The sequence below is a fragment of the Tursiops truncatus genome, chromosome 20 (genome assembly GCF_011762595.2).
Source record: "Tursiops truncatus isolate mTurTru1 chromosome 20, mTurTru1.mat.Y, whole genome shotgun sequence".
Classification (NCBI taxonomy): Eukaryota; Metazoa; Chordata; class Mammalia; order Artiodactyla; family Delphinidae; genus Tursiops; species Tursiops truncatus.
In genome coordinates, this window is record NC_047053.1 from 5,856,836 (window position 1) to 5,883,071 (window position 26,236).

A 26,236-nucleotide genomic window follows, 5' to 3' on the forward strand; every position below is an offset into this window, starting at 1 on the left:
ATCCCAAGCCACACAGGATGAGTTCTCTTTCAACCCTCCCTCCTCATGAGGGAGACTCTTTGGGGTACCAAGGACCAAGGACAGGAGGCTCTGAGGCAACCAGTCCAGGAAGAGCACAATTCTCTGCACCAAGTGCAGTTACCAGCACCAGGTATTTGTTCGACGGTGACCCAAAGGAAGGACCTGCACCTTCTGCCATCTTCTGAACAACAGCCCTTCTCGTTGCCTTACTGGGGGCCTGTCTCAACTGTCCAGCCTACAGCTTCCACCGAGCAGTGACACGCTGCAGACTGGTCACTATTTGCCTCTCCTTCCCTCCCAGTGCAAGAAGAATACACTTCTTTGCCATCTCAAAGTTTGGCATGTCCTCATGCCTAACGCTGGTCAGTGACGTGAGTGGAGGTCCCACGCATCACATCGAAGTGGGAGCATTTAAGCGCTGCTGTGCCACTTTCCCTGCTCCTCTTCCCCTCCCACATTAGCTGAGGAGGTCAGTATTTTAACTGTATAAAGTGACTCAGAGTAAAGAACCTAAGGGTGTATCCCCTCCGAAGTCTGCAGGGCTCAGAATACCTCCCATTAAGTGGGGGAAAGAGGCCTGGGGCAAAGGAAATAGCAGTTCTGAGGACTGTATCTCAAGAACGATGTACGTTTACAAGCACTTGGAGTTGAACGGAATCAAACAGGTAAGAGACCTCCTGTTTTAACAGAGTTGAACTGCCAGAGGACCAGGGAGCCTGATTCTTTCAACAATCTTGAGACCTCTGACTCTCTGTGGGAAATGGGTGGACTGAGAAACCTGTGTCATTCCTAAGAAATATTCCCCAACACCCATTTCAGATACGGCCAAGGAAGATAATAGGAAATGAGGAAAATCTAGAGAGCAGAGCCAGGAGCCATGGGAAACACTGGAGGTGAAGCCCCTCCAGAGGGCAGAACTTCAGCCCAATCAAGGAGCGGCCTCCCACACACATCCAGATCAGGAGCCCCTCGCACTGTCTGCTCAGAGAGTTTCAAAATTGCTATGGACCAGTGTCTGCTGAGGGCCTCCTTTTCTTCCCCTTTCTGAATGGGCGGGTGGCTTGTTGCGCAATCCCTGTCAATATGCGATCACATCAGGTGTGTGTGGAAGGAAACATGTCTTTTTAATTTATAGATCTCCAGAGGGATGAAGAAGAGCCCCCTACAGACCTGACATGGGGACACACATCAGTACATTCTCTAAGGGAACATTTTAAGAAAGAAAAGGGCAGAGGGTTCACACAGAGCTTGGAAAATGTGCGTATTTATGGTGTGATGGGAAGAAATGATCCCCAAAAAAGGAGACACAGAAGGCATGGTCAAAGAGAACTGTAGTCTACCATCATAAGAAATTAATTCTGAGTAAGAATGGGAAGTTCACAACATCAAATTCTGGAGAAAAAGCAGAACATGAAGAATGAAGACTAAGACAAGTCCTTAGATCTGGATATTAATTTTTACCTGGGGCCTCTGGCAGTGGAGTTTAGTCTAGTTCTTTGTCTGAAGAGTTGCACCATCATGTGCTAAAATTCCTCACCTTCTGGGGCTTCCCTGGTGGCGCAGTGGTTAAGAATCCACCTGCCAATGCAGGGGACATGGGTTTGATCTCTGGCCCGGGAAGATCCCACATGCCACGGAGCAACTAAGCCCGTGTGCCAAGCTACTGAGCCTGCGCTCTAGAGCCCGCAAGCCACAACTACTGAGCCCGCGTGCCACAACTACTGAAGCCCACGTGCCTAGAGCCCACGCTCCGCAACAAGAGAAGCCACCGCAATGAGAAGCCTGCGCACCTCAGTGAAGAGTAGCCCCCGCTCGCTGCATCTAGAGAAAGCCCACGTGCAGCAACGAAGACCTAACAGGCCAAAAAAAAAAAAAAATTCCTCACCTTCTGCATGGCCCAACATTTCCATAAAAATTGTTCTGATTCCTGTCCTCCTGCATCTGCCACTCCAGGGAAATGGAGAACAGGGTGATGACAGAATTCTACAGTTGTCAATGACATAATATTTAGTCCTATATCCAATCAGTAGAACTAGTGATCACCGGTTAGGTTTTCCATAGTCAGTGGCAAAAGCAGGAAGTCACTACTGCATTACACATAACGCCATACACTACAGCTGATCAAGTAAGACTTTGCCTCACACGTGCAGCTTTATCCATTTACCAGTATATTCCGCAACCCCAATCTATCTCTCTGTTGTAGAATATAATCAAATATAATATAATCAGACAGCCCTGGCCTTAATTCTGCCTCTGTTATTTCTAGCTGTGTGCTTAACATAACCAGAACATGCCCAGATTTTAAATTACATTTAAAAAAAAAAAAAAAGAAAAAAGATATCTCAGCAAATTATCTTTCTAGTCCTGCTACAAGCCTTGGGGTGAACAAGGTCAGCCTGGAAATAAAAAACTATATGCGAGAAGAGGAGGAGACAGCAGCAGGCCTAAGAGTGACCTAAAACTGCTGTCAAAATGAGAACGTTCACCCTAAGTATGAAAACACAGAGAAAGTTATCTGGTAGGTCAGAGTACTGACTACATGCAATTCAAAGCAACCATCCTCTAAAATATTGAGAAGAAGGTAAAAAGGAAGGGAGAATCTTTGGAGATTGGCTGGTAAAGGGGAAAAGAAGCAGAGGGAATGGAGCCTTATGAGACAGGGGTCCCCAACTCCCGGGATGCAGACTGGTACCTGTCTGCAGCCTGTTAGGAACCAGGCCACACAGCAGGAGGTGAGTGACGGGCGAGCGAGCAAAGCTTCATCTGCCGCTCCCCGTCGCTCCCTGTCATTCACATTACCACCTGAACCATTCCCCCTCCCCCACCCTGGTCCGTGGAAAAATTGTCTTCCACGAAACTGGTCCCTGGTGCCAAAAAAATTGGGGACCACTGCTATAAGAGAACAAAGATGACAGAGATGCACACCTCCTTCCAAATAGTAATAATGATAATAATAATACCCATTAGATAAATTGTATTTTCTATACTAGTAGAAACAATACCATTAAAATAGGAATCTGATAACTTCCTCCAATCAGAAAATAGATAGAAGAAATAGGAGTAAACACATACGAATCTACTGTTAAAAAACATAAGCTGGGAATCCAAACACCTCTACTAGTAACAATTTTCTTCCAATCCCACACAAAAATAACCATGAAGCAAAGGAAAACTAAACACAACACTCTGAAGTGAGTTAGACTTAAAAACACATTTGTAGTTGTTAAAAGAAAACACCTAGAAACAGAAATTCAAAACCTAAAAACAAGTGGCAGAAAAAGAGACAGAAATTTAAAGAGAATTCACTGAACACAGGAAAGATGTGAAAGAGACAAAATGAAGACTAAAGTACAAGATGCCTAGGAAAGAAGAGAGTCAAAATAAAACTTATTTAAAGGCACTGATGAAAAGGCAAGAGGCAAACAAGAGAATGACAATGAACTAATAAAAGCAAAACAAATTATATACAGTGTGGATGCACTGAAAGATGGGAAAGGAAAAACAGCATCCCTATAATTGGAGTCTACTAAGAAGAAAAACAAAACCGTGGACGATAACTAATATACGAAAACATAATTCAGAACTTCCCTGGTGGCTCAGTGGTTGAGAATGGGTTTGAGCCCTGGTCCAGGAAGATCCCAAATGCCACGGAGCAACTAAGCCCACGTGCCACAACTACTGTGCCTGCACTTTAGAGCCCGCGAGCCACAACTACTGAGCCCGCGTGCTACAACTACTGAAGCCCGTGCGCCTACAGCCCGTGCTCCGCAACAAAGAGTAGCCCCCGCTCACCGCAACTAGAGAAAGCCCGCACACAGCATCGAAGACCCAACACAGCCCAAAATAAATAAATAAAAATTTAAAAAAAGAACAAAAACGCTGCCAATTAAACTATGAAAAAATGTATATAATTCAACAAAACTTTCTTTGAATTAAAAGAAGATCCGATGGTACCAATCAAGAAAGCCCAACAGGTACCTGGAAAGTGTACTCAGAATGATCATCTCTGATGTCCTAGTAGAACTTGCAGACTTCAAAAATAAAAAAATAAAAATTCTCAAGGTTTTCAAGCAAAAGGAGAAAATCACGTACAAAGTCAGAAGAATAAACTGTCAGACTTCAAAATAAAAAATCAGACTTCTCAAAAAATAGCAAACAAAGCAAGGCAACACTGGAGCAGCATCTTCCAAAATCTCAAGGAAAGAAAGGGTGAACCTAGAATTTTATAACCAGGCAAATTTTCCTTTAAGTGTCAAGGCTATAGCACAACAATTTCAAGATATAAGAACTTAGGGAATTCCACGTCCATAAGCCTTTCTTGAGCAATCTTTTGGACGATGAACTTCATCCAACCAAGAGATGACTGGGCAAATTTCAGAAGAAAAATAACAATGATGAGCATACAGACACATAGATATGAGTACAGATACAGATCTCAAAGACTAAAACGCAAGTGAGGAACAGGGTAGGTGATTAATGTGAGATATTTCATGTGACAAAGTAGAAATAACATTAAAAATGGGAGGATAAAATAGAATAAATATGCTGATTGCTGTGTAGGCAAAAGGAAATTTTTTTTAAAAAACCTGATAAACCAGACGAAAAAACTTAAATATTAACACTTGGGACTAAGGAGCAGTACACATTAAGTATAAAGGTGACTACTAGAAAAAGCCATAAAAACCAACTTAAATACCAAAATTTAAAAAATAAATTAAATAGTAAACATATATACATTTTTGTAGAGAAAGTTATGAATAAATTACCCCAAAGCACTAGGCACTGATGGTTTTACGGAAGTATTATCTCAAATCTTCAAAGACCAGACAGTCCCAATGTTAGACACATGGTTTCAGACCATTGAAAATGAAAGAAAATTCCCAATTCCTTTAATAAAGCAAGTATAATGTTGATACTAAACATGATAGAGGTGGTACCAGAAAGAAAAGGACAGACCAGTATCATTCATGAATACGGATAAAATACTAAATGAAATATTAAGAAACAGAATCCAAAATATTGTATTAAGAAAAAAATACAATACGACCAAGTGAGATTTGGAATCAATATTCCAAATGCAATATTGAGTTAGGAAATGCAATTTCCAGGAATGCAATATTGAGTTAGGAAATCCACTGATATTACACACAGTGGATTTTAAGATATTAAGAAATCTAAGAGAAAAATCATAAATTATCTCTCCATAGATGATGAAAAAGCTTTTGACAAAATTCAATACCTAAGGAATTTGAGGGATTTTTTTTTTTTTTTTTCAGTGGTATACGGGCCTCTCACTGTTGTGGCCTCTCCCATTGCGGAGCACAGGCTCCGGACGTGCAGGCTCAGTGGCCATGGCTCACGGGCCCAGCCGCTCCGCGGCATGTGGGATCTTCACAGATCGGGGCACGAACCCATGTCCCCTGCATCGGCAGGTGGACTCTCAACCACTGCGCCACCAGGGAAGCCCCTGAGGGATGCTTTTTAAACATGAATTAATCTGAAACAACATATATCTACCTATCTAGCTAGCTATCCATCTATCCATCCAGCTATCTATCTTCTATCTACCTTGTTCCTAAAGACAGTATCTTAGTGGGAATGATCTAGAGCATTTCATTACCATCACAACGAAGGCAAAGATGTTCCTATCTCCATCACTACTCAACACTGTGCTAGTGTGTTTTTTTTTTTTTTCTTGCGGTACGCGGGCCTCTCACTGTTGTGGCCTCTCTCGTTGCGGAGCACAGGCTCCGGATGCGCAGGCTCAGCGGCCATGGCTCACGGGCCCAGCTGCTCCACGGCATGTGGGATCTTCCCGGACCGGGGCACGAACCCGTGTCCCCTGCATCGGCAGGCAGACTCTCAACCACTGCGCCACCAGGGAAGCCCTGTACTAGTGGTTTTAAGCCAATGCCATCAGATAAGAGAAATCAATTAATAACATAAGGGTAAAGAAGATGTAAAACTACCTTTATCTGCATGTGACATGATAGAGTACCTGGAGGCCAATGATAAAAATAACTCAAACAATAAAATAAATCACTAAGATTGCAGGATATATAATTAACACACAGAAACCAACGGCCTTCATATATACAAAAATAACCAGTTACAGGTCATAATGGTAGAGAAACTCCAGTTACCAATAGCAACCAAGGGAATTCCCTGGTGGTCCAGTGGTTAGGACTCTGCGCAGGGCCGGGCTTCAATCCCTGGTTGGGGAACTAAGATCCCACAAGCTGTGCGGTGCAGCCCAAAGAAAACCAGGATGATCAAATACTTAGAAATAAACCTACCAACATGTGACCCTGGACAAAGAAAAACTTTCTCTTTTTTTTTGCTATAAAGAACATTAGCGGTATATCTGAATACAAGCTGTGGATTAGGTAATGGTATTTTACCAAAATTGATCTTCTGATTTTGATAATCAATACTGTGGGTATGTAAGAGAATGCACTTGATTTTAGGAAATACACACTTAAGTATGTAGGGGTAAAGGACTAACATATCTGCAACTTACTCTCAAATATTAAAAAAATTATGTATTTATATACTTTTAGAAAAGAAACATATATAATATGTGTATGTTTGTATATATATACATATACATGTATATATGGAGAGACAGAGACAGAGAGACAGAGTCAGAAAGACAGAGACAGAAATAGAGAGATAAGGAGAGACAGAGAATGATAAAGCAAATGTGCTAAAATATTAAAATTTGGAAAATTTGAAGGGCACATGGGAATGTTTTGCACTATTTTTGTAACCTTTTTGTAAAATTATTTCTAAATAAAAACATCAAAAAATAAAAATTCAGTGAAAAGTAAGTGGTGGGTTACACCACTAATACTGGTTACATAAATGACAGCATAGTAATAGCATGGACTATTAAGCAGCCATTTTGGGGAAAAAGAGGTAGATCTCTGTGTGCAGATATCCAGTGATCTCCAAGCTATATTTAATTTGAAAAGCAAGATGCAGGATGGTGACTATATCATATTCTTTTTTGTGTTTAAAATGCATATGATTAGAGTTGTAAAGGGTATATAAAGGGGAATGTGGGTACCAATTCTCAGAAGGTGTAAGGGGGTGAAGCACAGCTATAGAGCAGACTGAAGAAAGGACATGGGAAACCGCTTCCACCACCCCTGACCTGCTGTTTCAGAACATACACAAGTTCCAGAGCAACAGGACCAGGAGGCATCTTGCAGAAAAGTTTACAGGTGGGGAGACACAGACTCAGAGAGGCAAAGCAATTTTCCCCAAGACCACGTTCACCTTCAACAACACCTCAGGTCTCCCGACTCCCAGTTTAGTGTTGTTTCAGTCCATTCATTCATCCATTCACTTATTCATTGGCAAACATCCACCATTCTTAAAGACAGAAGAGGAGAAAGGAGGAGGGGATGCGTAGTGATCATCAATTAGGAGTTCGAACTCAGCCTGCATCGTGTGCCTGGGAGAATTCAGGACGCTGCCTCCAACACACCTTTCTAGTTTCATTTCCTGCCATCCCTACAGGTGTGCTACGGCCCCGTCACTTTCCTGAACCCCTCTATAGCTGTGCTATGGCCCCATCACTTTCCTGCGCTCCCCTGCTGTGAGCTATGGTCCCAGAACCTTCCTGCAGCCCGCTATGGGTGTCATATACCATCGTCACACTGACATTTCCACTTCCGTGCCCTTGTTCCAGAGGCACCCACACCTGACGTGCCCACCCTGCCCCAGTCCTGGCTCACATTCTTCCTGCCCCGCAAGGACCCTCTTAACTCCTGTCTCCCATAGGAGGCCTTTTAGGACTCCTCCATTCAGAGGCGATGCTTTCCTCTTTTAAACCCCCTCTGTTCTTCTCACGATCTGCTTCGTGGCACCTCTTATTTGCTTGGCAGGAATGGTTTCTTGAAGGCAGGTGCTATTTTACTCATCTCTGCTCAACAAATACTTAAGTTTCATTGAAGCGGTAAATCCCCATGCCTCCGACATCTGGGCAGGTCACTGGGGTCTTAGGAGGTCCCCTTGCATCACCCCTCGGAGCTCAGGTATTCCTTCTCAAATTCCTTCCCTCCCCAGCCGTGGGACAACCTGGCTTCCAGTGTGCAGGGTATCAGATGAGACTTCATGGCAAATGAAATCTCAGAAATGGAAGTGACCTTGAAGACCAGCAAGGGGACCACGCTTAAAGCAAAAATTCTATAGCAGTGCTTCTCAAACTTGAATGTGCGTATGAGTCACCTGGAGATCTTGCTAAAATGCAGATTCTGATTCAGGAGGTTCAGGAGGTGAGGGCCCAAGGGTCTGCATTTATAAATAGCTCCCAGGGGAGGCCTATGCTGCCGGCCCTAGAGTTATTCCCTGAGAAGCATCATCTCAGCACTCTTAAGCTAAGACAATAAGAAAAACTACCATCGCTTGAGAGCTTGGTGCCCTGGTGCATGCGTTATCTCATACGATCTCCACAACAGCCCTGTGGGGTAGGTGGTACCAACACCTTACTTTATAGATGAATGTAACGGAGGTCACGGTCACATGGCTACCAAGTGGTGGAGCTGAGAGTGAACCAGTATGTCTGGCTCCAGTGACCCCCTTTTTCTCACCATTTTTCTTCTTCCACAACCATCTAAGGAGGGAAGTTTACCTCACTACTGGGAGGGGAGTAAGACTGAGACTGAGGCCATGACTCCAGGCAGGAAGGGCTGGGACTTCTTTGTTCTGCCACGGACATCATCTGCATAAGGCAGAGTCACAGAGTTATATGGCTCTGTTCCCAAGAGTGCGGTGCTGAGAACCTGAGAACAGTATTCTGTCCCGCTTCGGAGCCACCGTGAAGTGCTGGAAGCTGTTGATTCAGAGGCTATCCTCTCCTGGCCACAGGTTCCAGCTGGCAGAAATGGCTTTGCCACCACCTTTCCGGGACCGGACAGCCCCATGGCTTAGCTGCCAGGGTTCATGAGACTCTTGTCAGTGAGCAGCAGAGAATGAGGAAGCCAATGCCAAGGGCTGGCTTCTGGGAAGGGGAGATTCCTAACTTGGATGACGGGTCAATGCCATGACCGGTGCCAGGAAGAGACTGTACTGGCCACCAACCTGCCCCTGGAGTCAACCTGAGCCATGGGTCATGGCAGGAGAAAGCTTGGACCTGGCACCAGCAAGAGACTGGAAAATAAGGGCATCTAGCCCAGAGCTGCTAGACCTCTGGCTGGGCATGTCAGCCTCTGGGAACACAGAAGAACTCCATCCTCTACCTTCTCCCAGTGGGATTTCAAGAGACCACCAAGATTCAGGGTGCTAAAGGGATCCTGTATACCTCCTCCTCCTGTTTGAGCAGAAAAGGAGAGTCAGGCTGGCAGAAGATAAGGAGTGAGGGATACTTCCCTGACCCCAAGACACCAAAGAGACTTCTCTCTTGCCCCACTGGCGGAGACTATAGGAGATCTAGCTGTACCCGGGTTACTTCTCCTTTGAGGAGAACATATATGTACCCTATAGGTGAGGTGAAACTTCCCAAGGCAAGGAGATTTACAGTGCATCCTTCTCCTTTGTTCTATAATATCTCCCCTCTTCTTACACCAGCCCAGCAAATTGTCCCAGTGGACTGGCCTGGCATCCTACATAAGCCAGGGGAAGCAGGCCCACAAACAAACATTAAACAGAGACACATATGGTCCAGGACTCAGCCGATGGACTGATGGATGGGAATTTTTCTCTGAGCCACCATTTACAAGGTAGTTTAAATTGGTGATACGTTCAACCCCAGCACTGCCCTTAGACCAAGACGAGCCCAAGAAGGATGGAAAACTTGTGGATTGACTTCTTGGTACCTTGAATGAGTCTCCCAGTGGCAAACTGGGTGGTCCTACCTCAGAGGTGAACTCTTGGGCAGCTCAGAAGTGGGCCCAGGGCTCCGTGCTCTTCAGATGGAGCTGCAAGGGTTTAACTGCTGCCCAAACTAATCTCAGTGGAAAGGGAGTCCTGGGCCACACTGAGGAGGGACATAGCACGCTTACTGCTTCCTGGAGGGTGTACTTGTCAGCAGGACCAACATGGGAAAGAGAGTTTTGTAGAAAAGCTGCCTTCAGGCAAAACGGCTAAGTTTGTAAGTGGAAGTACTCAAGTGAAAACCTCTCAAAGGTATTGCCCTGAGCTCTGCTTTGCCTTATTTCCTCTTATGTTGTTTGAACAGCGGTTACACTGAAAAAGGGATTCACTTGGTGAGCGTTGAGCTCAACATTCATGTGGATCCATCTCTGCTTCTGATGCAACCGATTTTAACCCATGAGCCACCAGGCAAGGCTGACTCAATTCTAACAAAATATGGAATCACACTGATGCCACGGATTTTCCTAAGTGTAAGGCTTAGAGGCAGCCTATATGTGCTGGCACGGGGCGCACGGAGTACCGCTGAGTAAAGCTGAGCACACGAGGTACGTGCCTGGCTCTCGGTGTTCAGCCATGAATCAGGAGTCAGCAGGCAGAGGAAACCGAGAGAGCAGATCAGAACAATCAGTAGGCAGCTTAGAGCTTTGGTGCCCTCAGCCCACAACCGCAGAGGTCCTCTGGCCCGTTCCCACTGCTTCCTGGTGCCCCGGCCTACAGAGAGGCACAGGCAAGAATGTTCCCAGGAGGCGCTGGCTTCTCAGAGGCTGATCTCAGGCAAGCTAGGCCTGGCCTTCCCTCCCTCTTGCTATATTTCCCAGCTCACTGCTGCCATGGAGACCGGACACCTTCTGAGCGCTGCGGTTGACTTGGAGTCCAGCTTCCGAACACCTCGGTGGAGTCAAGCCCACTCGCTCCCCTGGCTCCCCAGAGTGTGAAAATGTCTAAGCTGGATTTCTGGAGCCAAACAGCACAGGGGTCTCCGTCCACAGGATGGTCTGAAAGCCCTTGCTCAGATCCTGGTGGGGGGAGGCAGCCTGCAGTTCCATAGAGGCCCATGCACCTGTTCTGTCTTTTCTAGAAGAGCAGATCTAATTTCAAACCCTGTATCACACGCGGCCATGGCAGCGCCCAGACAAATGCGCTGGAGGGAGGGGTGAGCACGGGCCCGTGGGTGCATGGGGTTCAGGCCAGCAGTGGGGCTCGGGCAAGGGCTGAAGTAGATGACTGAGAAGGCCAGTGCTGGGGGAACCACAAACCCACATGGAAGCAGCAGAGGTGAAGCAGGTCCCTGACTCAGTTTTGGATGTCCTCCTGGCTTCATTCAGCCACCCACTCCCACGGTTATCCCTCGGACCTTGTCATCACCAAAAGCTCACACCTCCTGTGCTTGGTCTCCCACCCGTCACGCTGATCCAAAGGCTCTGGTCCTTGCTTTCCCTGCTCTGACGTCTTCTTCCTGGTAGACCTTTTACCCAGACTCATCACTGGCTGACACCTGTGCGTTTCTGGGTGTTAGAACCCCTCTCTGGCTTTGTCCTCTTCTCAGGGAGCAGGGGCCATCTGCCCAGCCCCTCCCTCTGGACCACCATCACTCCTCCTCTTCCTTGGATTTGGGGGCTGAGCAGCCGGGGTGCCACCTCTGCCAGTCTCCTTGCTGAGACCCCTAAACTGGCATCAGGATGGTCACTTTTCCAGCTTTGGTCTCAGCACCTGCTCCAACGCCCGCACCCCCTTCCTAGCATTTATGGCCCCCACCCATCTTCTGTCTCAGACCCCATGGAGAGTCTGCTGGGCAGCAGGAATGGCTACTTCCAGCCTAGCCCTAGGGAGCATCATCTAGACAGAATGAAGCCATCCATCCAGGGTCCTTCTGTGGGGTCTGGGATTGCTCCCCACAGGGCAGCAGCGTCTGGCGCTCTGGCCTTATCTCCATCTCAGGGGAGTCCCAAGGCCTCTGAGGCTGTGCAGGTGCCAGCCCCAGGCAGCAGCATCCTCATTCCACTTCTGGGCTCTAGAGATGGGTGTGGAAGATGCCCTGAAACCAGACAGGCTGGGCCTGCTCACACGTCCTCCCCAAAGTGACCAACTGACCTCATTCGCCCAGGACTCAGGGGTTCCTTAGGATGCAGGCCTTTCTGGGCTAAAACTGGAACAGTCCTGGGCAAACTGGGATGGTCAGTCGCCCTAATGCTTACAGTGGATGACCTTGCTTCCCGAATCACTGAGCAGGGATCCCACATGCCCACCTGCATGCACCTGTGGCCCAATACCCTGCCTGCGACTCTGGGTGGAGTTCACCCTTAGACAAGGCCAGCCCCCCGGGGTGACAGATTCCATCAAGGAATCTCTCGCCTATCGAGGATGTCACTTCTGAAATATACCATCCCCCACTCCTGCATAATCAATTTTCCCTTCTTTACTGGATCCTTCCTATCAGCATACAAATATCAAATATACTGTGATTTCTCCCATCTTAAAAAAGACAAAGCTCTCTTTATATCACGCTGCCTTCCAGCTACTGCCCTCACCCAGCGTCCGGCCTCATGTACTGGAAACTCCCCCGTTTACATCCCCAGCCAGGACAACTCCCCTGAACTTGACATTTCCACGTGGGTGATTAAGACGCATCTAAAACTTAATATGAAGTCAGACTGAATTCACTTCACCCCCAGCCTCTGCCGAAACCCTGGCCCTCCCACACACGTCCCTCTTCCTAATACCTCAGGCCAAAAGCATCTTGTTTTTCGCTCTGCCCAGAGTGGCAACCAGATCCTCAAGTGACCCCCAGGCCCTGGGTGGTCCAGCCCCGCTCTGATCCCGCCCCCTACTGCCCACACCCAGGCCCCATCTGCTCCAGCCTCACGGCTGTCCCTGTGCCAGCCAGGTGGGCAGTGGGTGGCTGTTCCCTTGGCCTGGGAAATGCTCCCACCCCCCATTCCAGGCGACTTGACCCTTCACCTCCTTCAGCCTTTGCTCAAATGCCAGTTTTTTCCTGAAGCTTTCTGGATGCTCTTTTTAAAAACTGCAACTCCTTCCTTCATTCTCTGCCTCAGTTTGCTCCATAGCTTTTAACTCCTTTTTGACATACTTCAGAGATTTACTTCTTTCTTTCAGTATGTCTGTCATCTCTCTCTGGCATGTAAAGTCTGTCTGCTGCATCCTCAGGGCCTAGAAGAGTGTGTGGCACAGAGCAGATGCTCTGCATGCGAGCTGACATGGAGGGATGGACGGCCAGGTGGGCAGCAGTGCCCACCTCCTCCAAACGGGAGTCACTTTGGGGCTCCTACCATTCAGCAAAGGCTTCAGGGATTTCTCTGTCTGTCTGTCTCTTACACACACACACACACACACACACACGCACACACACATGGGTGGAAAGGACCCAAGGAACAGTGCCGGTCAGCACAGATCAGATGCATTTGCTGACACCACAACCTGGAAGGACTTGGGTCTGGTGTGGCCTGGGCTACACGGGTGGAGATCAAGGGAATTAACAGTAGGTCCCATGGGAGTTTCTGGAAAGCGTCTTCAGGCTTTTTCATCCAGACTCAAACGCAGCCAGCCTGTCTGAGATTTGTAACCAAACCACCTGGACAGCAGAGGGTGTCCGTAGGTGTGTTCATTGAGACAGACCCTGAATAATTATCTGAGGAGACTGAGCTTCCTTCCTCATCTGAGGAGATGAGCTTCCTGTCTTCCTTCCTGGAAGGACAGACCCTGCTCATCTGGTGTAAATGCCCTGACTCCTGATTTTTTTTTTTTTTTTTTAACTGAAGTTTAGTTGATTTACAAGGTGGTGCTAGTTTCCAGCCCGTCTTCTTTTTGTGACTTCCTGTCTTATAAAGTGTGTCCTCTGATAAAACAGCCATCAGTCACTGAATGCTCACGACATGTGGGTCCTGCTGACCCACCGCCCGGCCCACCTCGGCCCTTCTGTCTTCAAGAGACAGGATGTGTGGGGCTGGAGTACCTACTCTGGAAGCAGGTCTGGATGGGATGAAACAGTGCTAACTGTCAGAGTTGACCTGGGCAGGCCACTCAACTGCTCCAGCTTCAGTTTTTCACCAGTGAAAATGGGGACAAGAGCTCTCCCACGGGGTTACTGGAAAGGTGCGAATACGACAGTGCCGGCACATAGGAACTGCTTGGTAAAGAGAAGCCTTTATCCTTGGGTTTTCATCGTGGCAGCCTGAGTAGACCCTCTGTGCCCTTACAGACTGCCCTAGGTTCCGGCGGGAGAGTCTGGGGGCTCTTGTCTAATCAACAGAGTAAAAGTTAGAGGGGAAACTTGGTCTAAACTCATGGCCACTCTGATCAGTATCTTCCTGAGACCTGACTCCCATTTACCCGAAGGGACGAGCAAACAGGAGGTCAAAGGAGAAATCAGAGCAGGGAGACATGCAGAATTAGTTCCCTAGGAGAAGGAGAACATAAAAGGAAAAGTAAGAATTATGAGATCACATCATTCAGTTAGAAAGTCCTGAAAAGGGGCGTAAGTACGAATTCTAGTGCCTGTGAGCCTAAGGCAGTGCTATGCCACCTAGAAGGCTGGCCAATGACGGTGTGGCCCCCTAGGCTAAAATGTGGGGTCTCCCAACAGGATAGAGATGGAGCAGGGGGACTTGGTGGTTAGGAAGCCCCTAGGGTCAGAATTCTATTTCTTCTAATGTCTCACCTTCTCCAGCCCATTAACAAAAGAATATCTACTTAGTTAGGCCTCATCCAAAGAATTGAATTATCCATGTACCTGTGAATCTTGTTATAAAGCAGGAAGACATATATGCATCCTCAACCCCACTGTCTGAATTTGGGGGAGCCCCACCGGAGCTGGAGCGCACATCTCTCTGTAATGCCTCGGGGACCCATAAAACAGAGCACGGGGCTGGGAGCATCCCAGCTTCCAGTGAAGGTTCCCAGTGCCATTCAGAACAAAGACCGTCCATGCTCGGTCTCCAATAATCAGAGTCTGAGAGAAATCCATGTTCAACTCAGTGCTGTGGTCGGTAGGTCAATGCTATCACCTTCTAAAACAGGTGCTAGCTACACCACAAGTTCCGAGAGTCCTACTGGGGCCATGCTGTGGGCAGGGGCCACCAGAAGGCCTAAGGCACACGTAAGAAGCTGGAACAAAAAAAGGAATAAAGGGGGAGGGACCAGAAAGGCAGGAATTGGAGTTGAAGCAAAAGTAAATAAATAAGAAAAGAAAGAGAACCAAACACACATGATGGGGGAACAGCCCCAGGTTAGATGTCTCTGAGTGGTCCCCTTCCCGTGGGGCATTTGCAGGGGGCTGCTTTACTTAGAAGTACCATTCAGAGCTGAACCTGGTTTGTTCTGAGGGAAGCGAGGATAGAGCTTGGCCCTTTTCCAGAGATCTGGGCTGCGCAGGGATAAAGGGTCTTGATATTGGAAGGGAATCCCCATTTCCAAATCCCCACTGCCACCCCAATCTCTTATCATCTAAATAGGAAAATACACGCAAGGTACATTCCCGGAAAGAGGAAGTTTCAGAGGCCTTCTTGAGCGGAAGGGAATGGAGAAGAGGATCTGGTAAGGGTGACAGACCAGGAGGACAGGCCATGCACACACAGGAGGGCTGGATGAGACCACAGAACAAGACAACACGGGGAAATAATAAGCAGAGGCCACAGCAAAGCCGCCACACGCATGGGCGGGGTAGAGTCTCCCGGGTGCCCAGGTGACAGTGACTGGAAGGACAGATAAGGACAGAGAATCACCTGTATGTGCTCCGATGGAGGTCTAGCTAATTTAAAAGCAGCCTCACAGCCACACCCATAAATACATGATCGGGCTCCCCTGTGGCTCTGATCTCATCTCCTTCTAGCCTGCTTCACTCACAGGCCTCCTTCCTATTTCTTGATCTACAAGAACCTACTTCAGGGCCTTCCTGATGCCCCTGCCTGGGATGCGAGTCTCTGTTCAATCACCCCCTCATCCCAGAGGTCTTCCTTGACAACAGTAGCTCCCCGCCCCCTTTACGTGCTTTAGGTTTTCTCCCTGCACTTAGCATCGAGGGTTTATTTTGTCTGCTTCCCCCAATGGAATATGAGTTCCACAAGGCTGGATTCTACTTTGTTTTACTTCTGAATATTGCTTAGTGCATGCCAGGCCTCATGAAATATTTGTCAAATGAATGTATGTACCCAAAGCCATGACATTTATAATATACATATAAAGAGTTCTATTGATTGAACTGTTGGGGGTTTCAGGTTGCACCAGCTATAAGGGGCAGGGTAAGGGTGGGAAGCCACGGCCGTTGAGAAGCCTTAGTAATAAGTGAGGGTAGAAAGCACCTGCAGCTGAGAAGGCCATGTTCTGTTGGAAAGATCCCGATTTGTAGCTCTGCTCCGAGGGTCATGCGGGTATGGTAACCAGCCTCCAAAGTGGCCCTCAATGATCCTAGGCATTGATCCCGACATTCACACCCTTGTGCAGTCCCCCATCCTGAATAGGGCTGACTTGTGTAACCAATAAAATATTGTGAAAATGATGATGTGTCACCCATGGCCTTGGTCATAGAAGACATGGTGGCATCTGTGTTTTTCTTTCTTGGATCACCCATTGTGGGGAAGCCCAGCCACCATGCTGTGAGGACACTCAAGTAACCTTGGAGAGAATGGCACGGGGAGGAACTGAGGCCTCCTGCCAACAGCCAGCAGCATATAAGTGCGCCACCTCGGAAGCAAGTCCTCCAGCCCCGGTCAAGCCCGATTCAGCTGATGCAACCCATGCTGATACCTTGGCTGTAACCTCATGAGAGACCCCCAAGCCAGAAGCACCCAACTCAGCTGCTCCCAAATTCCTCACCCACACAAACTATGTGAGATAAGAAATGTTTATCACTGGTTGAAAATGCTACATTTTAGAGTAACTGGTTTCACTAATAGATAGATAATTATCATAAAGCAGATGACACGGGGGTCATATATCCCAGGCTTGAGTTGATATGAGTACGTCAAGGATTGTGTCTTTTACCAGTTAACTGTGAGGCCCATTTCCCCTTCCCAAGCCATCTGGTCCCAATTTGATTCTGCAACTCTTAGTAGCCACAAATGCCACCTGTATCCTCAATAAACTTTATTTAGACACAAAGAGACACAACAGAAAATACACACACAGATACAGATTTTTTTTTTCTCTATAGGATGAACAAACATCACATAGGGAATTTAAAAATTGGGTGCATGGAATGTAAGAAAAAATAGCAAAGTTCCTTGTTCACTCACACTTAAAACAAACACATATTTCAGGGGAAGACAGGGATATACCATCCCTACAACAGAATTCACAGTTGTCTATAACAGTACACAGGTGTTAGGAAGGTAATCAAAGGAGTTAGGGATCCAGTTACTCTTGATATGACAGAATGCTCACAACACTAGTAGAACTCTTTAAACAAAAGACAGAATCGAAGATGTCACACCCCCTGCACAGATGCTCTGCAAGCTGTCGGCTAGGTCATAAAGCAGCTCAGCAGAAATGCCACATTAACTTTCAGCTTGTGGCTTGAAGGTCTGTGTAACCCCTACCTCTGTATGCCCATCGTGGAGAGTTTACATAGACACACTTAGGACGCCAAAACTCTCGACATGCGTGCTGGCTTCGAGACCCACGGTACAGAACATTGACATCAGTTTATAAAATGTGGCTTTCAAATGGAAAGGAATAATAGCCAAGAGGAGAACGAACACTTTGCAGATGCTGCCACATCCGTTGGCAGTGTTTCCCACCATGCCGCCCGTGGTCCCCTCCCACGGGGAGCCACTGGCATCTGTGTCCTGCTCCACGCCGTGGGCGGGGCAGGACGCATACCTCTTGGAAGTCTATTATTGCCTTCTAGAGTTACACCTGTGACCTCCTGGTCACTCCTGTCAGAAGCCACGCATGTCACCAGGATAAGCAACCATGGAAACCACCCAACTTATCCTGTCCTGGACCAGCCTCTGGCCTCCACCCCATCTTCACATTTCAGATCGGGGTTCCCTAGGCAACCTCTGTATTTTAGTAAAAAATGGTTTCCACTGTACCCTTCGTGTGTCCTCTTCCTAACGTGACAAATCCAGATGAGATGAAGTTATGGAGATCAGGTCCTCCACTTCGGTAAGCATCCTTCCCATAATGTCCTGCAAGAAGATGGGGCAGAATTACCTGGCGCATCCAGGACACCAACAAGAAGACAAACATTGCTGCTCCAGCTCACCCAGCAGTGATGGTGAGCTTAACTTCAAATCAGCAGCTGAGCCAGAAGGTAGAAGCAATCAAGGAAAAAAAAAATTATATATATATATATATATTATTTTACAAATTTATATATAATATATATTATGAACATATAAAGTATATATATGAAGTATGTAATAGATAAGTATTACATACTTTATATATATTACCAATTTAAATACATACACATTTATGTGTGTATATATACATATACACACACATACACGCACATATAACTGTGCAACAAAGAAGAAAGTTCTGGGAAGCTTATGTTAAAAGGAGAGGTGGGAAAAAGGGCTTGACTTTGGCATTTCTGACTGAGCACATCAGAACTTCAGTCTGTTTGTCCTATCATCCTTTCCTTTGTCCCAGCTTCCTTCTTTCTTTTTCTTGTCTTATTCCTTTGGCTTCTTTCTTTCCAAAGCATAGAAGTGCGGGTCTGATCAGAATGCTCTATGTGTGTGTATGTTTATGAATCATACCTCATCCTATGAATTACAGCCTTGTGGCTTAGGAGAAATCCAACATCCGCTGAGGCTGACAGGTAGGGTGGTGGCTCTAAAACATTGGGAAAATATTTATGTGTTTTCCTCTCTCGACTTTCTGTAGGAAAATATTTATGTGTTTTCCTCTCTCGACTTTCTCTGAACTTTCTGTTCAGCCTCATCTATCCATCTACCTGTGGGGTTGGGGTGAGGAAAAGTCCGAGGACAGATTAGGACCCTGGGAGAAGACATTGAAAGAGAAGAGAAAGAGTTAATATTCTGTTTCTGATATTCAAAGTAGAATTTCACAATATGCTTGAAATATAGGCATTATAAAGAAAAGAAGTCCTCTCTAAACACCATCTTGAACTATGCACATGTGAAAATGGAGGAAAGCTGTATTTTTGTCATGTTGCCACAAGAGCATATTAAAAACTGTACTTACAATTATAACAATGTGCAGACTACCTAAGATGTAATGTTAAGTAAAAAAGTGGAAGAAAATGCTATATTAAGTATGATCACAACACTGTAAAAAAATGCAAACCAGCGTATTAAACAAACAGATTGAAAGAAAACACACCTGATACTGACTACCACCTTTAGATAGTTGGAACATGAGTCTTATTGCTTTTCTCCTTTCAACTTTTCTGTATTTTCCACGTTTTTTTTCTATAATGAGTATGTAATTTTTATAATACAAATAGGTAAAATACATTTCCAACAGAAAAATCTATGATAAATGTAAGGACAACCTAAATCACATTTTTTCTTAGCGAGGCACCCTCTGCATTAGATCTCAAAAATGGGCGCGTGTCAGAATCATCTGGAAGCTTTTAAAAATACAGATGTCCCGACACTACTCCAGGGATTCTGGTTCAGCTGGTCAGGGTATTTTTAACGAGGTCTCTAGGTGGTTCTAATGTGCCACAGGGAAGAAGAACCATTGCCCTAGAGTAAATGGATAAACACCTGAATTTCAGTTTGTTCAGGTGGGTGCAATGGACATTTGCTGGGGTCCTCGTGGGTGCCCAGCACCACCCACTATTTAGGTTCCGGAATCCAGCATCCTTCCTCTGAAGAGTGACGTCTGGCTGGCCCTGTTCCTTCCTTCTTCTCCCAGATCAAAGGTTCTCAACCCTGAGTGTGCATCAGAAAAACCAGAAGGGCAGGTTCAAACCTGCTGGGCCCCACCCCCAGAGTTTCTGAGTCAGTAGATCTGGGATGGGGCTCAGGGTTTTCCATTTCTATCAAGTAGCCTGGTGATTCTGATGCTGCCGAGCCTAGGGGCCAAACACTGAGAACCGTGATCCTAGTGCATGAAGACTATAAGAGAATTTTGCCATTGTTTCCCTCATGCCCTCCACTCTGGAATAAATACCTCCTTCCTCAGGGCACACAGCTTTTCACAAGGAACTCCCTTGCTGTAAAATAATGTAGTCACAACCCAGAATTTTATAGAAAAGAATTATTGGAGCTGAACTAAGAGGCTTCTGCCCATATCCCAAGCCATGTCACAGCTCCAGAAATCCAACTCTAGTCCTGGAAAAATGCAACTTCATCAGGGGATGAAGGAGAGAGGGACAAGCGGCGTGTGGACGGGTCATTTCCCCCCCACGGCCCCTCCCGACAACAGAAGAGTTAAGAAAAGGAAGTAACAATTCTGAACGCTCATAAATTTGGATCTCATTAATTCAGAACCTCTGTTACATCCTGCAGAGTTTGGGCTGGTTTATTTTTGTGCTCCTTATAAATAAAATTTTTGATAAACAAATCAATCCTGAGAAAGATGGCACATAAAACAGTGCCTTTGCTACTTCAGTTCATTCTTATCTGTCAGCTGGAACAAGGTCCCTCAGGGTTAAGCACTGCGCTACTGCTTTGGGGTTGTGCTTGACTGAAAGCCAACTAAATCACCCGATCACCTACTATGTGCCAGACAAAGGGACAGAGCCTCTGAAAACACGGTTTAATCTGACATAGAAGCCGAACATTCTGTAGCATTATGCAGTTTACAAAGATCATTCATATATATTATTTCCTTAAAATTTTCATCACTACCACGTGGTAAGTTGTCTATTATTATTATTCCCCCATTTTATTGATGGAAAAACTGAGGCCAGGGGTGTCAAGTTGGAAGATGACTGAACCATCACTAGCATCCTGGTCCTCTGTCTACAAACCCCATGTCAGTTCCATCCTGTGCACCTGGCTTCGTTTACTCCTCACAAGAGCCCTGTGGAAAAAGGTCACTTTCCCAAGTTCATGGAGCTAGTCAGTGGTGGACCCTGGATCCCAACCAGGTCTACCCGCCTCTAAATCCACACTCTTTCTACAACCCTCTCCCTAGCCAGCTCACCCCTCAGTCTGAACAAGTGCAGTTGTGATTCTTCTCTGAGGCTTTAGCCAGGACCCCGGGGCAACGCTAAGCCAGGAGAAGCCCACGTGATGATTCCCAAGTTCACAGACGTTGGATCTCAGACGTGTGGAGTTTCACATACTGAGGTTTGGAGGGGAATGAGGCAGGACCAGGAGCACATAACAGGAATACGGAATATTCTACGGTCAAACAGGTCTGGAAAATACTGAGTTCAAATGAAAAGTAAATACAAAAACCAAGTCTAGACACCTGTCACTGGGTACCCAAGTCTCCAAGGAGCCTTTATATTTTTCAATAGCATCTCTCGGGACAGCTGGAAAGGGCATGGTGGCAGTTTCGGCTTTTGTTCGAGCCGTGGTCCTCAAACTTGAGTTCATCAGACTCACCTGGACGGCACAGATTGCCCAGCCCCAGCCCCGGAATTCCTGATTCAGTGGGTCGGAGGTGAGGCCTGATCATTTTTGTTTCTAACGAGTTCCCAGGTGGTGCTGATGATGGTCACAAGTCCAGGGGCCAGACTTTATGAACCACTGTGTTTCAGAGAACCATGGACAGGTCAGTCTTCAGCCAGATCTGGGCCAATGCGAAGAGGTCAAGGTCTAGAATGATTTACGTTCTCTGTACCCTCCAAAGGAACAATCACTTCCTCCAAGGGCAGTGTGAAGAGAATGGCTGGTAAATTGAAGCCCTATGCAAGTGGACGGTCAGATGTGAGGAGAGGCAATGCCCCTTCTTTGCCTTGGGGATGTGCAGAGTTCAAGGGTCAATGATGTGAATGGTATGAATGGTATCACAGAATTCTTTAGCCATAACACAAAGAGCCGCCCCCTTCTCTTTTCTGCAGCTATGACCCCAAGTCCATGCCCTCCTGCGGGCCATCGAGGCAGGAGGCTAAAGGAGTACAAATTTTGCCCAAATTGCAGTTCCAGAGAAATGGCCCTACATCCAGCAGGGCTCCAGGCAGAGGTAAGCGGGAGCTCTGTGAGCACACGTAAGTAGCAGGAATACACACCCACGTGGCAACATCACGAACACACAGCCCCCGATCAGGAACAAGGGTGGTCTCAGGTTGCAGAGAGAGTGTGCCCGCCCCCACCTGCTGGACCAAACTTGCAAAGCAGCATCTGGATGACGCGGCTCCCTCCAGATCTGCCCCTGCCCTCTCACCATCACCATCCTTCAGAAGTCAGCAGTCACAGGAACAGCACCGAGGGGACAATGGTCCCCAGGTGGGAGGCAGATGAAAGCTAAAGAGAGGCCTGGGGCTGGGCTGCTGGCGTTGTCTGATGCTGGTGGCTCTGATGAGAAAGCGACCTTGAGTAAATAGAAAGTTTCTCTATAAAAGAGATTTGCTGCAAGAAACAGGAGGGAAAAAAATAAGGTAATATCTGAATGGTGACCTCAATAAGATGTAAGAGAATTTCGCATCGGTGAAATTCAATCAGCAGCCATGCAGGAGGGTCGGGGAACAAACTGATCAGGACGGTTTGCCTGAGCTGCAAATATGGGCAGCAGGGTGGATAGTGAAGAAGTTGGTGAAGACAATTCCAACGAGAGAGATGCACTGGGTACTCAGTAGGGAAGAATGAAGAGACGAGAAGGATGGCAGGAAGGAAGAGACAGAAAGGACAACTCCAGAAGTCACTATCTATTGAAAATAAGATGCCCAGGAGAGAGACAGAAGGGATAATTCAGAAACAATAATTAAAAGTTAATAGATTTTCTTTTGAGCAGGTAGAAGACTTTAGTCTTGAGTCAAATATCAGACTATATATTTGAAGGACAGAGATCTAAATATATATATATGCTGGTGAAATGCCATTTAGGAAAAAAAGGGGAAAACACAAGCCAACTTCATAAAACACTAAATCTACGGAAAGTGAAGCAATCTTTTAAAGACTTTTGAGACTTTTATTTTGGTAGAGGGGAGGGGATGGGGTTGAGACAAAATGGCTGAAGGGGATGGAGAAGTACAAACTTTGGTTATAAATAAGTCATGGGGGTATCAAGTTCAGCAAGGGGAATATAATCAATAATATTGTATTAAGTCTGCACGGTGACAGATGGTAACTAGGCTTGCTATGATGATCATTTTGCAATGTATATAAATGTCAAATACTAATATAATATTGTATATCAATTATGCCTCAATTAAAAAAAAGAATCCAAGAAGTGTTTCTTCTTGTTTTGCTGAGTTTGGTTGGTTTGTTTGTATCTGTTTCTGGTAAAAGCACCTTCTAAAAGCAAAAGTATACTTCTTTTTGTCGAACGTTAACAATTTGAGACTTCTATATCAACCAGTAATGTAAATGAAGTCCATGCTCATTAATAAACCAGAAAAAAATTAAACTCTGATACATCAAAAGCAATCATGAAACTCTAAGTCAACGGATAGAAACATACATTTATATTAATATCAAGAACACACAAATAACTTCAAATTAATAAGAAAGTAAAACAACCCAATAGAAAGAACAGGCAAAAGAGATGAAAAAGCAAGTCATAGAAGTGAAAACCGGAAGAGCCAATACACATACAGTGGTGTTCCATCTCACGGGTAATCAGGGAAATTCAAATTAAAACCATAATGAGATATCATTTCACACCCAGTAGACTGGCAAAAATGAAAATGCCTGGGACTCTGGACACGGATAAGCAGAAACAAGAACTCTTGCACACTTCTGGTGGGAGTGCAAATTGGTACAACTGCTTTGGAAGGAACTTTGGTGACGGCTAATAAAGTTGACAACAGATGCACCACAGAACCGGCAACTTCACCTTCAGGTCTATGCCCGAGATAAATCCTCACGCGTGCGCATAGGGAGATACACACAAGCATGATCACGGACAACATTGTTTCTAAAAAAGACAAACTGGGAAAAAAACCCTGTATTCCCTACCAGGAGAAAAAGGATAAATCGTGGTATATTCAGACAGTGTAATCCTATACAATGGGGCGGATAAAATGAATCAGAGCTGTAAGTATCAACATGGACGATTCTTAGTTATGTTGAGAGCCACACTAAACTAGCTGAAGGCAAAGAGGATGACATCACAGAGAGTTTAAAAACATGCAACACACCGCTGTGTTGTTTATAAATACGTGCAAATGCAGTGCTATACAAGTACAAAGAGATTCATGGATGTGATAAGTACTGAATTCAGGAAAACAGATACTTCTGGGGACATGTCTGACTCCTAAATAATTATCTTATTTTGTTTCTAAGATAGCTATAGATAGATTCATTGATAGATGATGGATGAATACATAGATTAAATAGATGATCGATAGACACATAGATGGAAAGGTTACCCAAGTATTTTACTCACTTCCAAATTATTCTCCAACAATAAAGGAAACAGAGAGTTCCCAGGTTTTAAGAACTCAGAGACTAAAATATCCTCAAGTCCTCACTGGGAGAAGAAAAAGCTGCCCAATGATAAAATCTGTCAAGCAAGAAGTACAGAATTTCTAAAATCATGGAGGTACTGATCTGTAATCTTTACAGTTCACAGATCCAAAACTTCATTAAGAAAAGATTGGTAAATTAGATTGTACATAACATTTAACAAATTGTCTTTATTGACCTGAATAAATTTGAGTGATCCTGGAGTTGCCCTGGAAAATCTGGTATGCAAATAGGGCAATAAAAATATATTATCGTGATGAAATAAAACCAGAAGTAGCTTCCGCGATAGGGGGAACGGTGCTCCATCTTTACAGCCTGCCTGCAGTGCGCTGCATGCGCTCAGAACAGACAGGGAGCTGGCCTCTGGGAAGCTGGCAGGGAGCTCGACGGTGCTGGCCAGGGCCCTGCTCTGCAGCCGCTTCACTGTTGACCTTCTTCACGGGAAAACAGGCCACAGACCAACATCAAAACACACGTAAAACCCTGGGGCTTAATGTGAGAAGGGGGTTTCCCTTTGTTTACAAAAAGCTCCGTCATATCAATAACAATAACCAACAACAATAATGATAATAATAAGATACTAGAAAAAAATGCACAAGGAATATGAATAGGGAATTACTCTCCCCGCCCCCCAAAAAAAGAAAGAAAAAAATTTTAAAGTCAATGGAGATATAAAAATGTGCTTAACCTTGACTCATAATTAAGAAAATGCAAATCAAAACATGAGCTATCTTTTTCAAAAGATGAATCGATTTGGCAAAACGGAAGCATCTGATGAGACCCAGTGCCAGGGGAATGGGCTTTCTCATTGCTGCTGGTGGGAGTATAAATTAGTGGTGCCTCTTTGAGGGACAGGCCACTGACTTAGTATCTCACTACTAGGAATCTTCCCTACATATATGCTCTCAAGTTTTTCCATAAGATAGGAACCAGGCTAGACAGTGCAGCCTTGATTGCAATACTTTCTGTCAATGGGGGGCTAAGTCAACTGGAATCTGTCCAAACAATGGAATACTACACAGCTGTTAAAAAAGAATGAGGCAGGGCTGTGTGTGCCGATGTGGGAAGAGCTCTAAGGTATAGAAAGTGGAAAAGAAAGCAGAGTGTAGGGTAATGTTTCAGTATTATGCCTTTCATGTAAAGTAAAAATGAAAATAATATACACAGAGAGACTACATAGAGACCTATTGCAGGTAGACTGGTTTATACAAAACTTTTTTTTTCTGCAAATAATCTTGCAAACGAAATACCAAAACTATCTTTCCTTTGGGGAGAGGGTCTGGAAGGAAGGGATGTGTTTACCTTTGAGTTTTATTACTTCCTGTACTGTTTGAATTTCCTAAATACGTATATGTGTTATTTTTCTTTTTGTACTGTTGACAGAGTTTATTGGGGATAAGGGAGTGGGATCAAGGGCCATTCTTTGTTTTTCTCTTTGTACTTCCTAATATGAAAAAAAAAAAAACCCTCTAATAACTGTCATTTTATAAAAAGAAGTACAGGAGCCAGGAAGTCAGAGGGGACACTTCTCCTTGTGTAAATGACACGGCCTTTATCTAACGCAGATCCTAATCCCCACCTGGTGGGATGGTGGTAAGAATTAAATGAGATCCTGTGCATAAATCGTTTTGTCTAATACTCCTCACCAATAAGCCTCAATAAATGGGAGCTCCTATTCACATCGAGACCACAGTCTTTCCTCTTTCCCATACAGGGAACTCCCTGGGGTCTTCTTATTCTGTGTGTGCCCTCAGCTGACCTCAGGCCAGAGAGAGTCACGAGCAGGAGCTGCAGAGAGCTTGGGCTTTGCTATCTGGCCT

The 26,236-nt window shown here is 45.6% G+C and overlaps 1 protein-coding gene across 3 annotated transcripts in view; it reads right to left on the minus strand.

Annotated features, from left to right (window-relative positions):
* SHISA6 (shisa family member 6) overlaps positions 1-26,236 on the minus strand; it is a 243,666-nt gene that overhangs the window by 108,169 nt on the left and 109,261 nt on the right. For 2 of the 3 annotated variants that reach the window (XM_019944133.3, XM_019944132.3), the window contains exon 3: positions 17,949-18,044. The exons of the other annotated variant lie outside the window; for it this stretch is intronic. In XM_019944133.3, the coding sequence (XP_019799692.1) occupies positions 17,949-18,044 (96 nt within the window). The remainder of the gene's footprint in view (positions 1-17,948; positions 18,045-26,236) is intronic. 3 annotated transcript variants of the gene reach the window in all.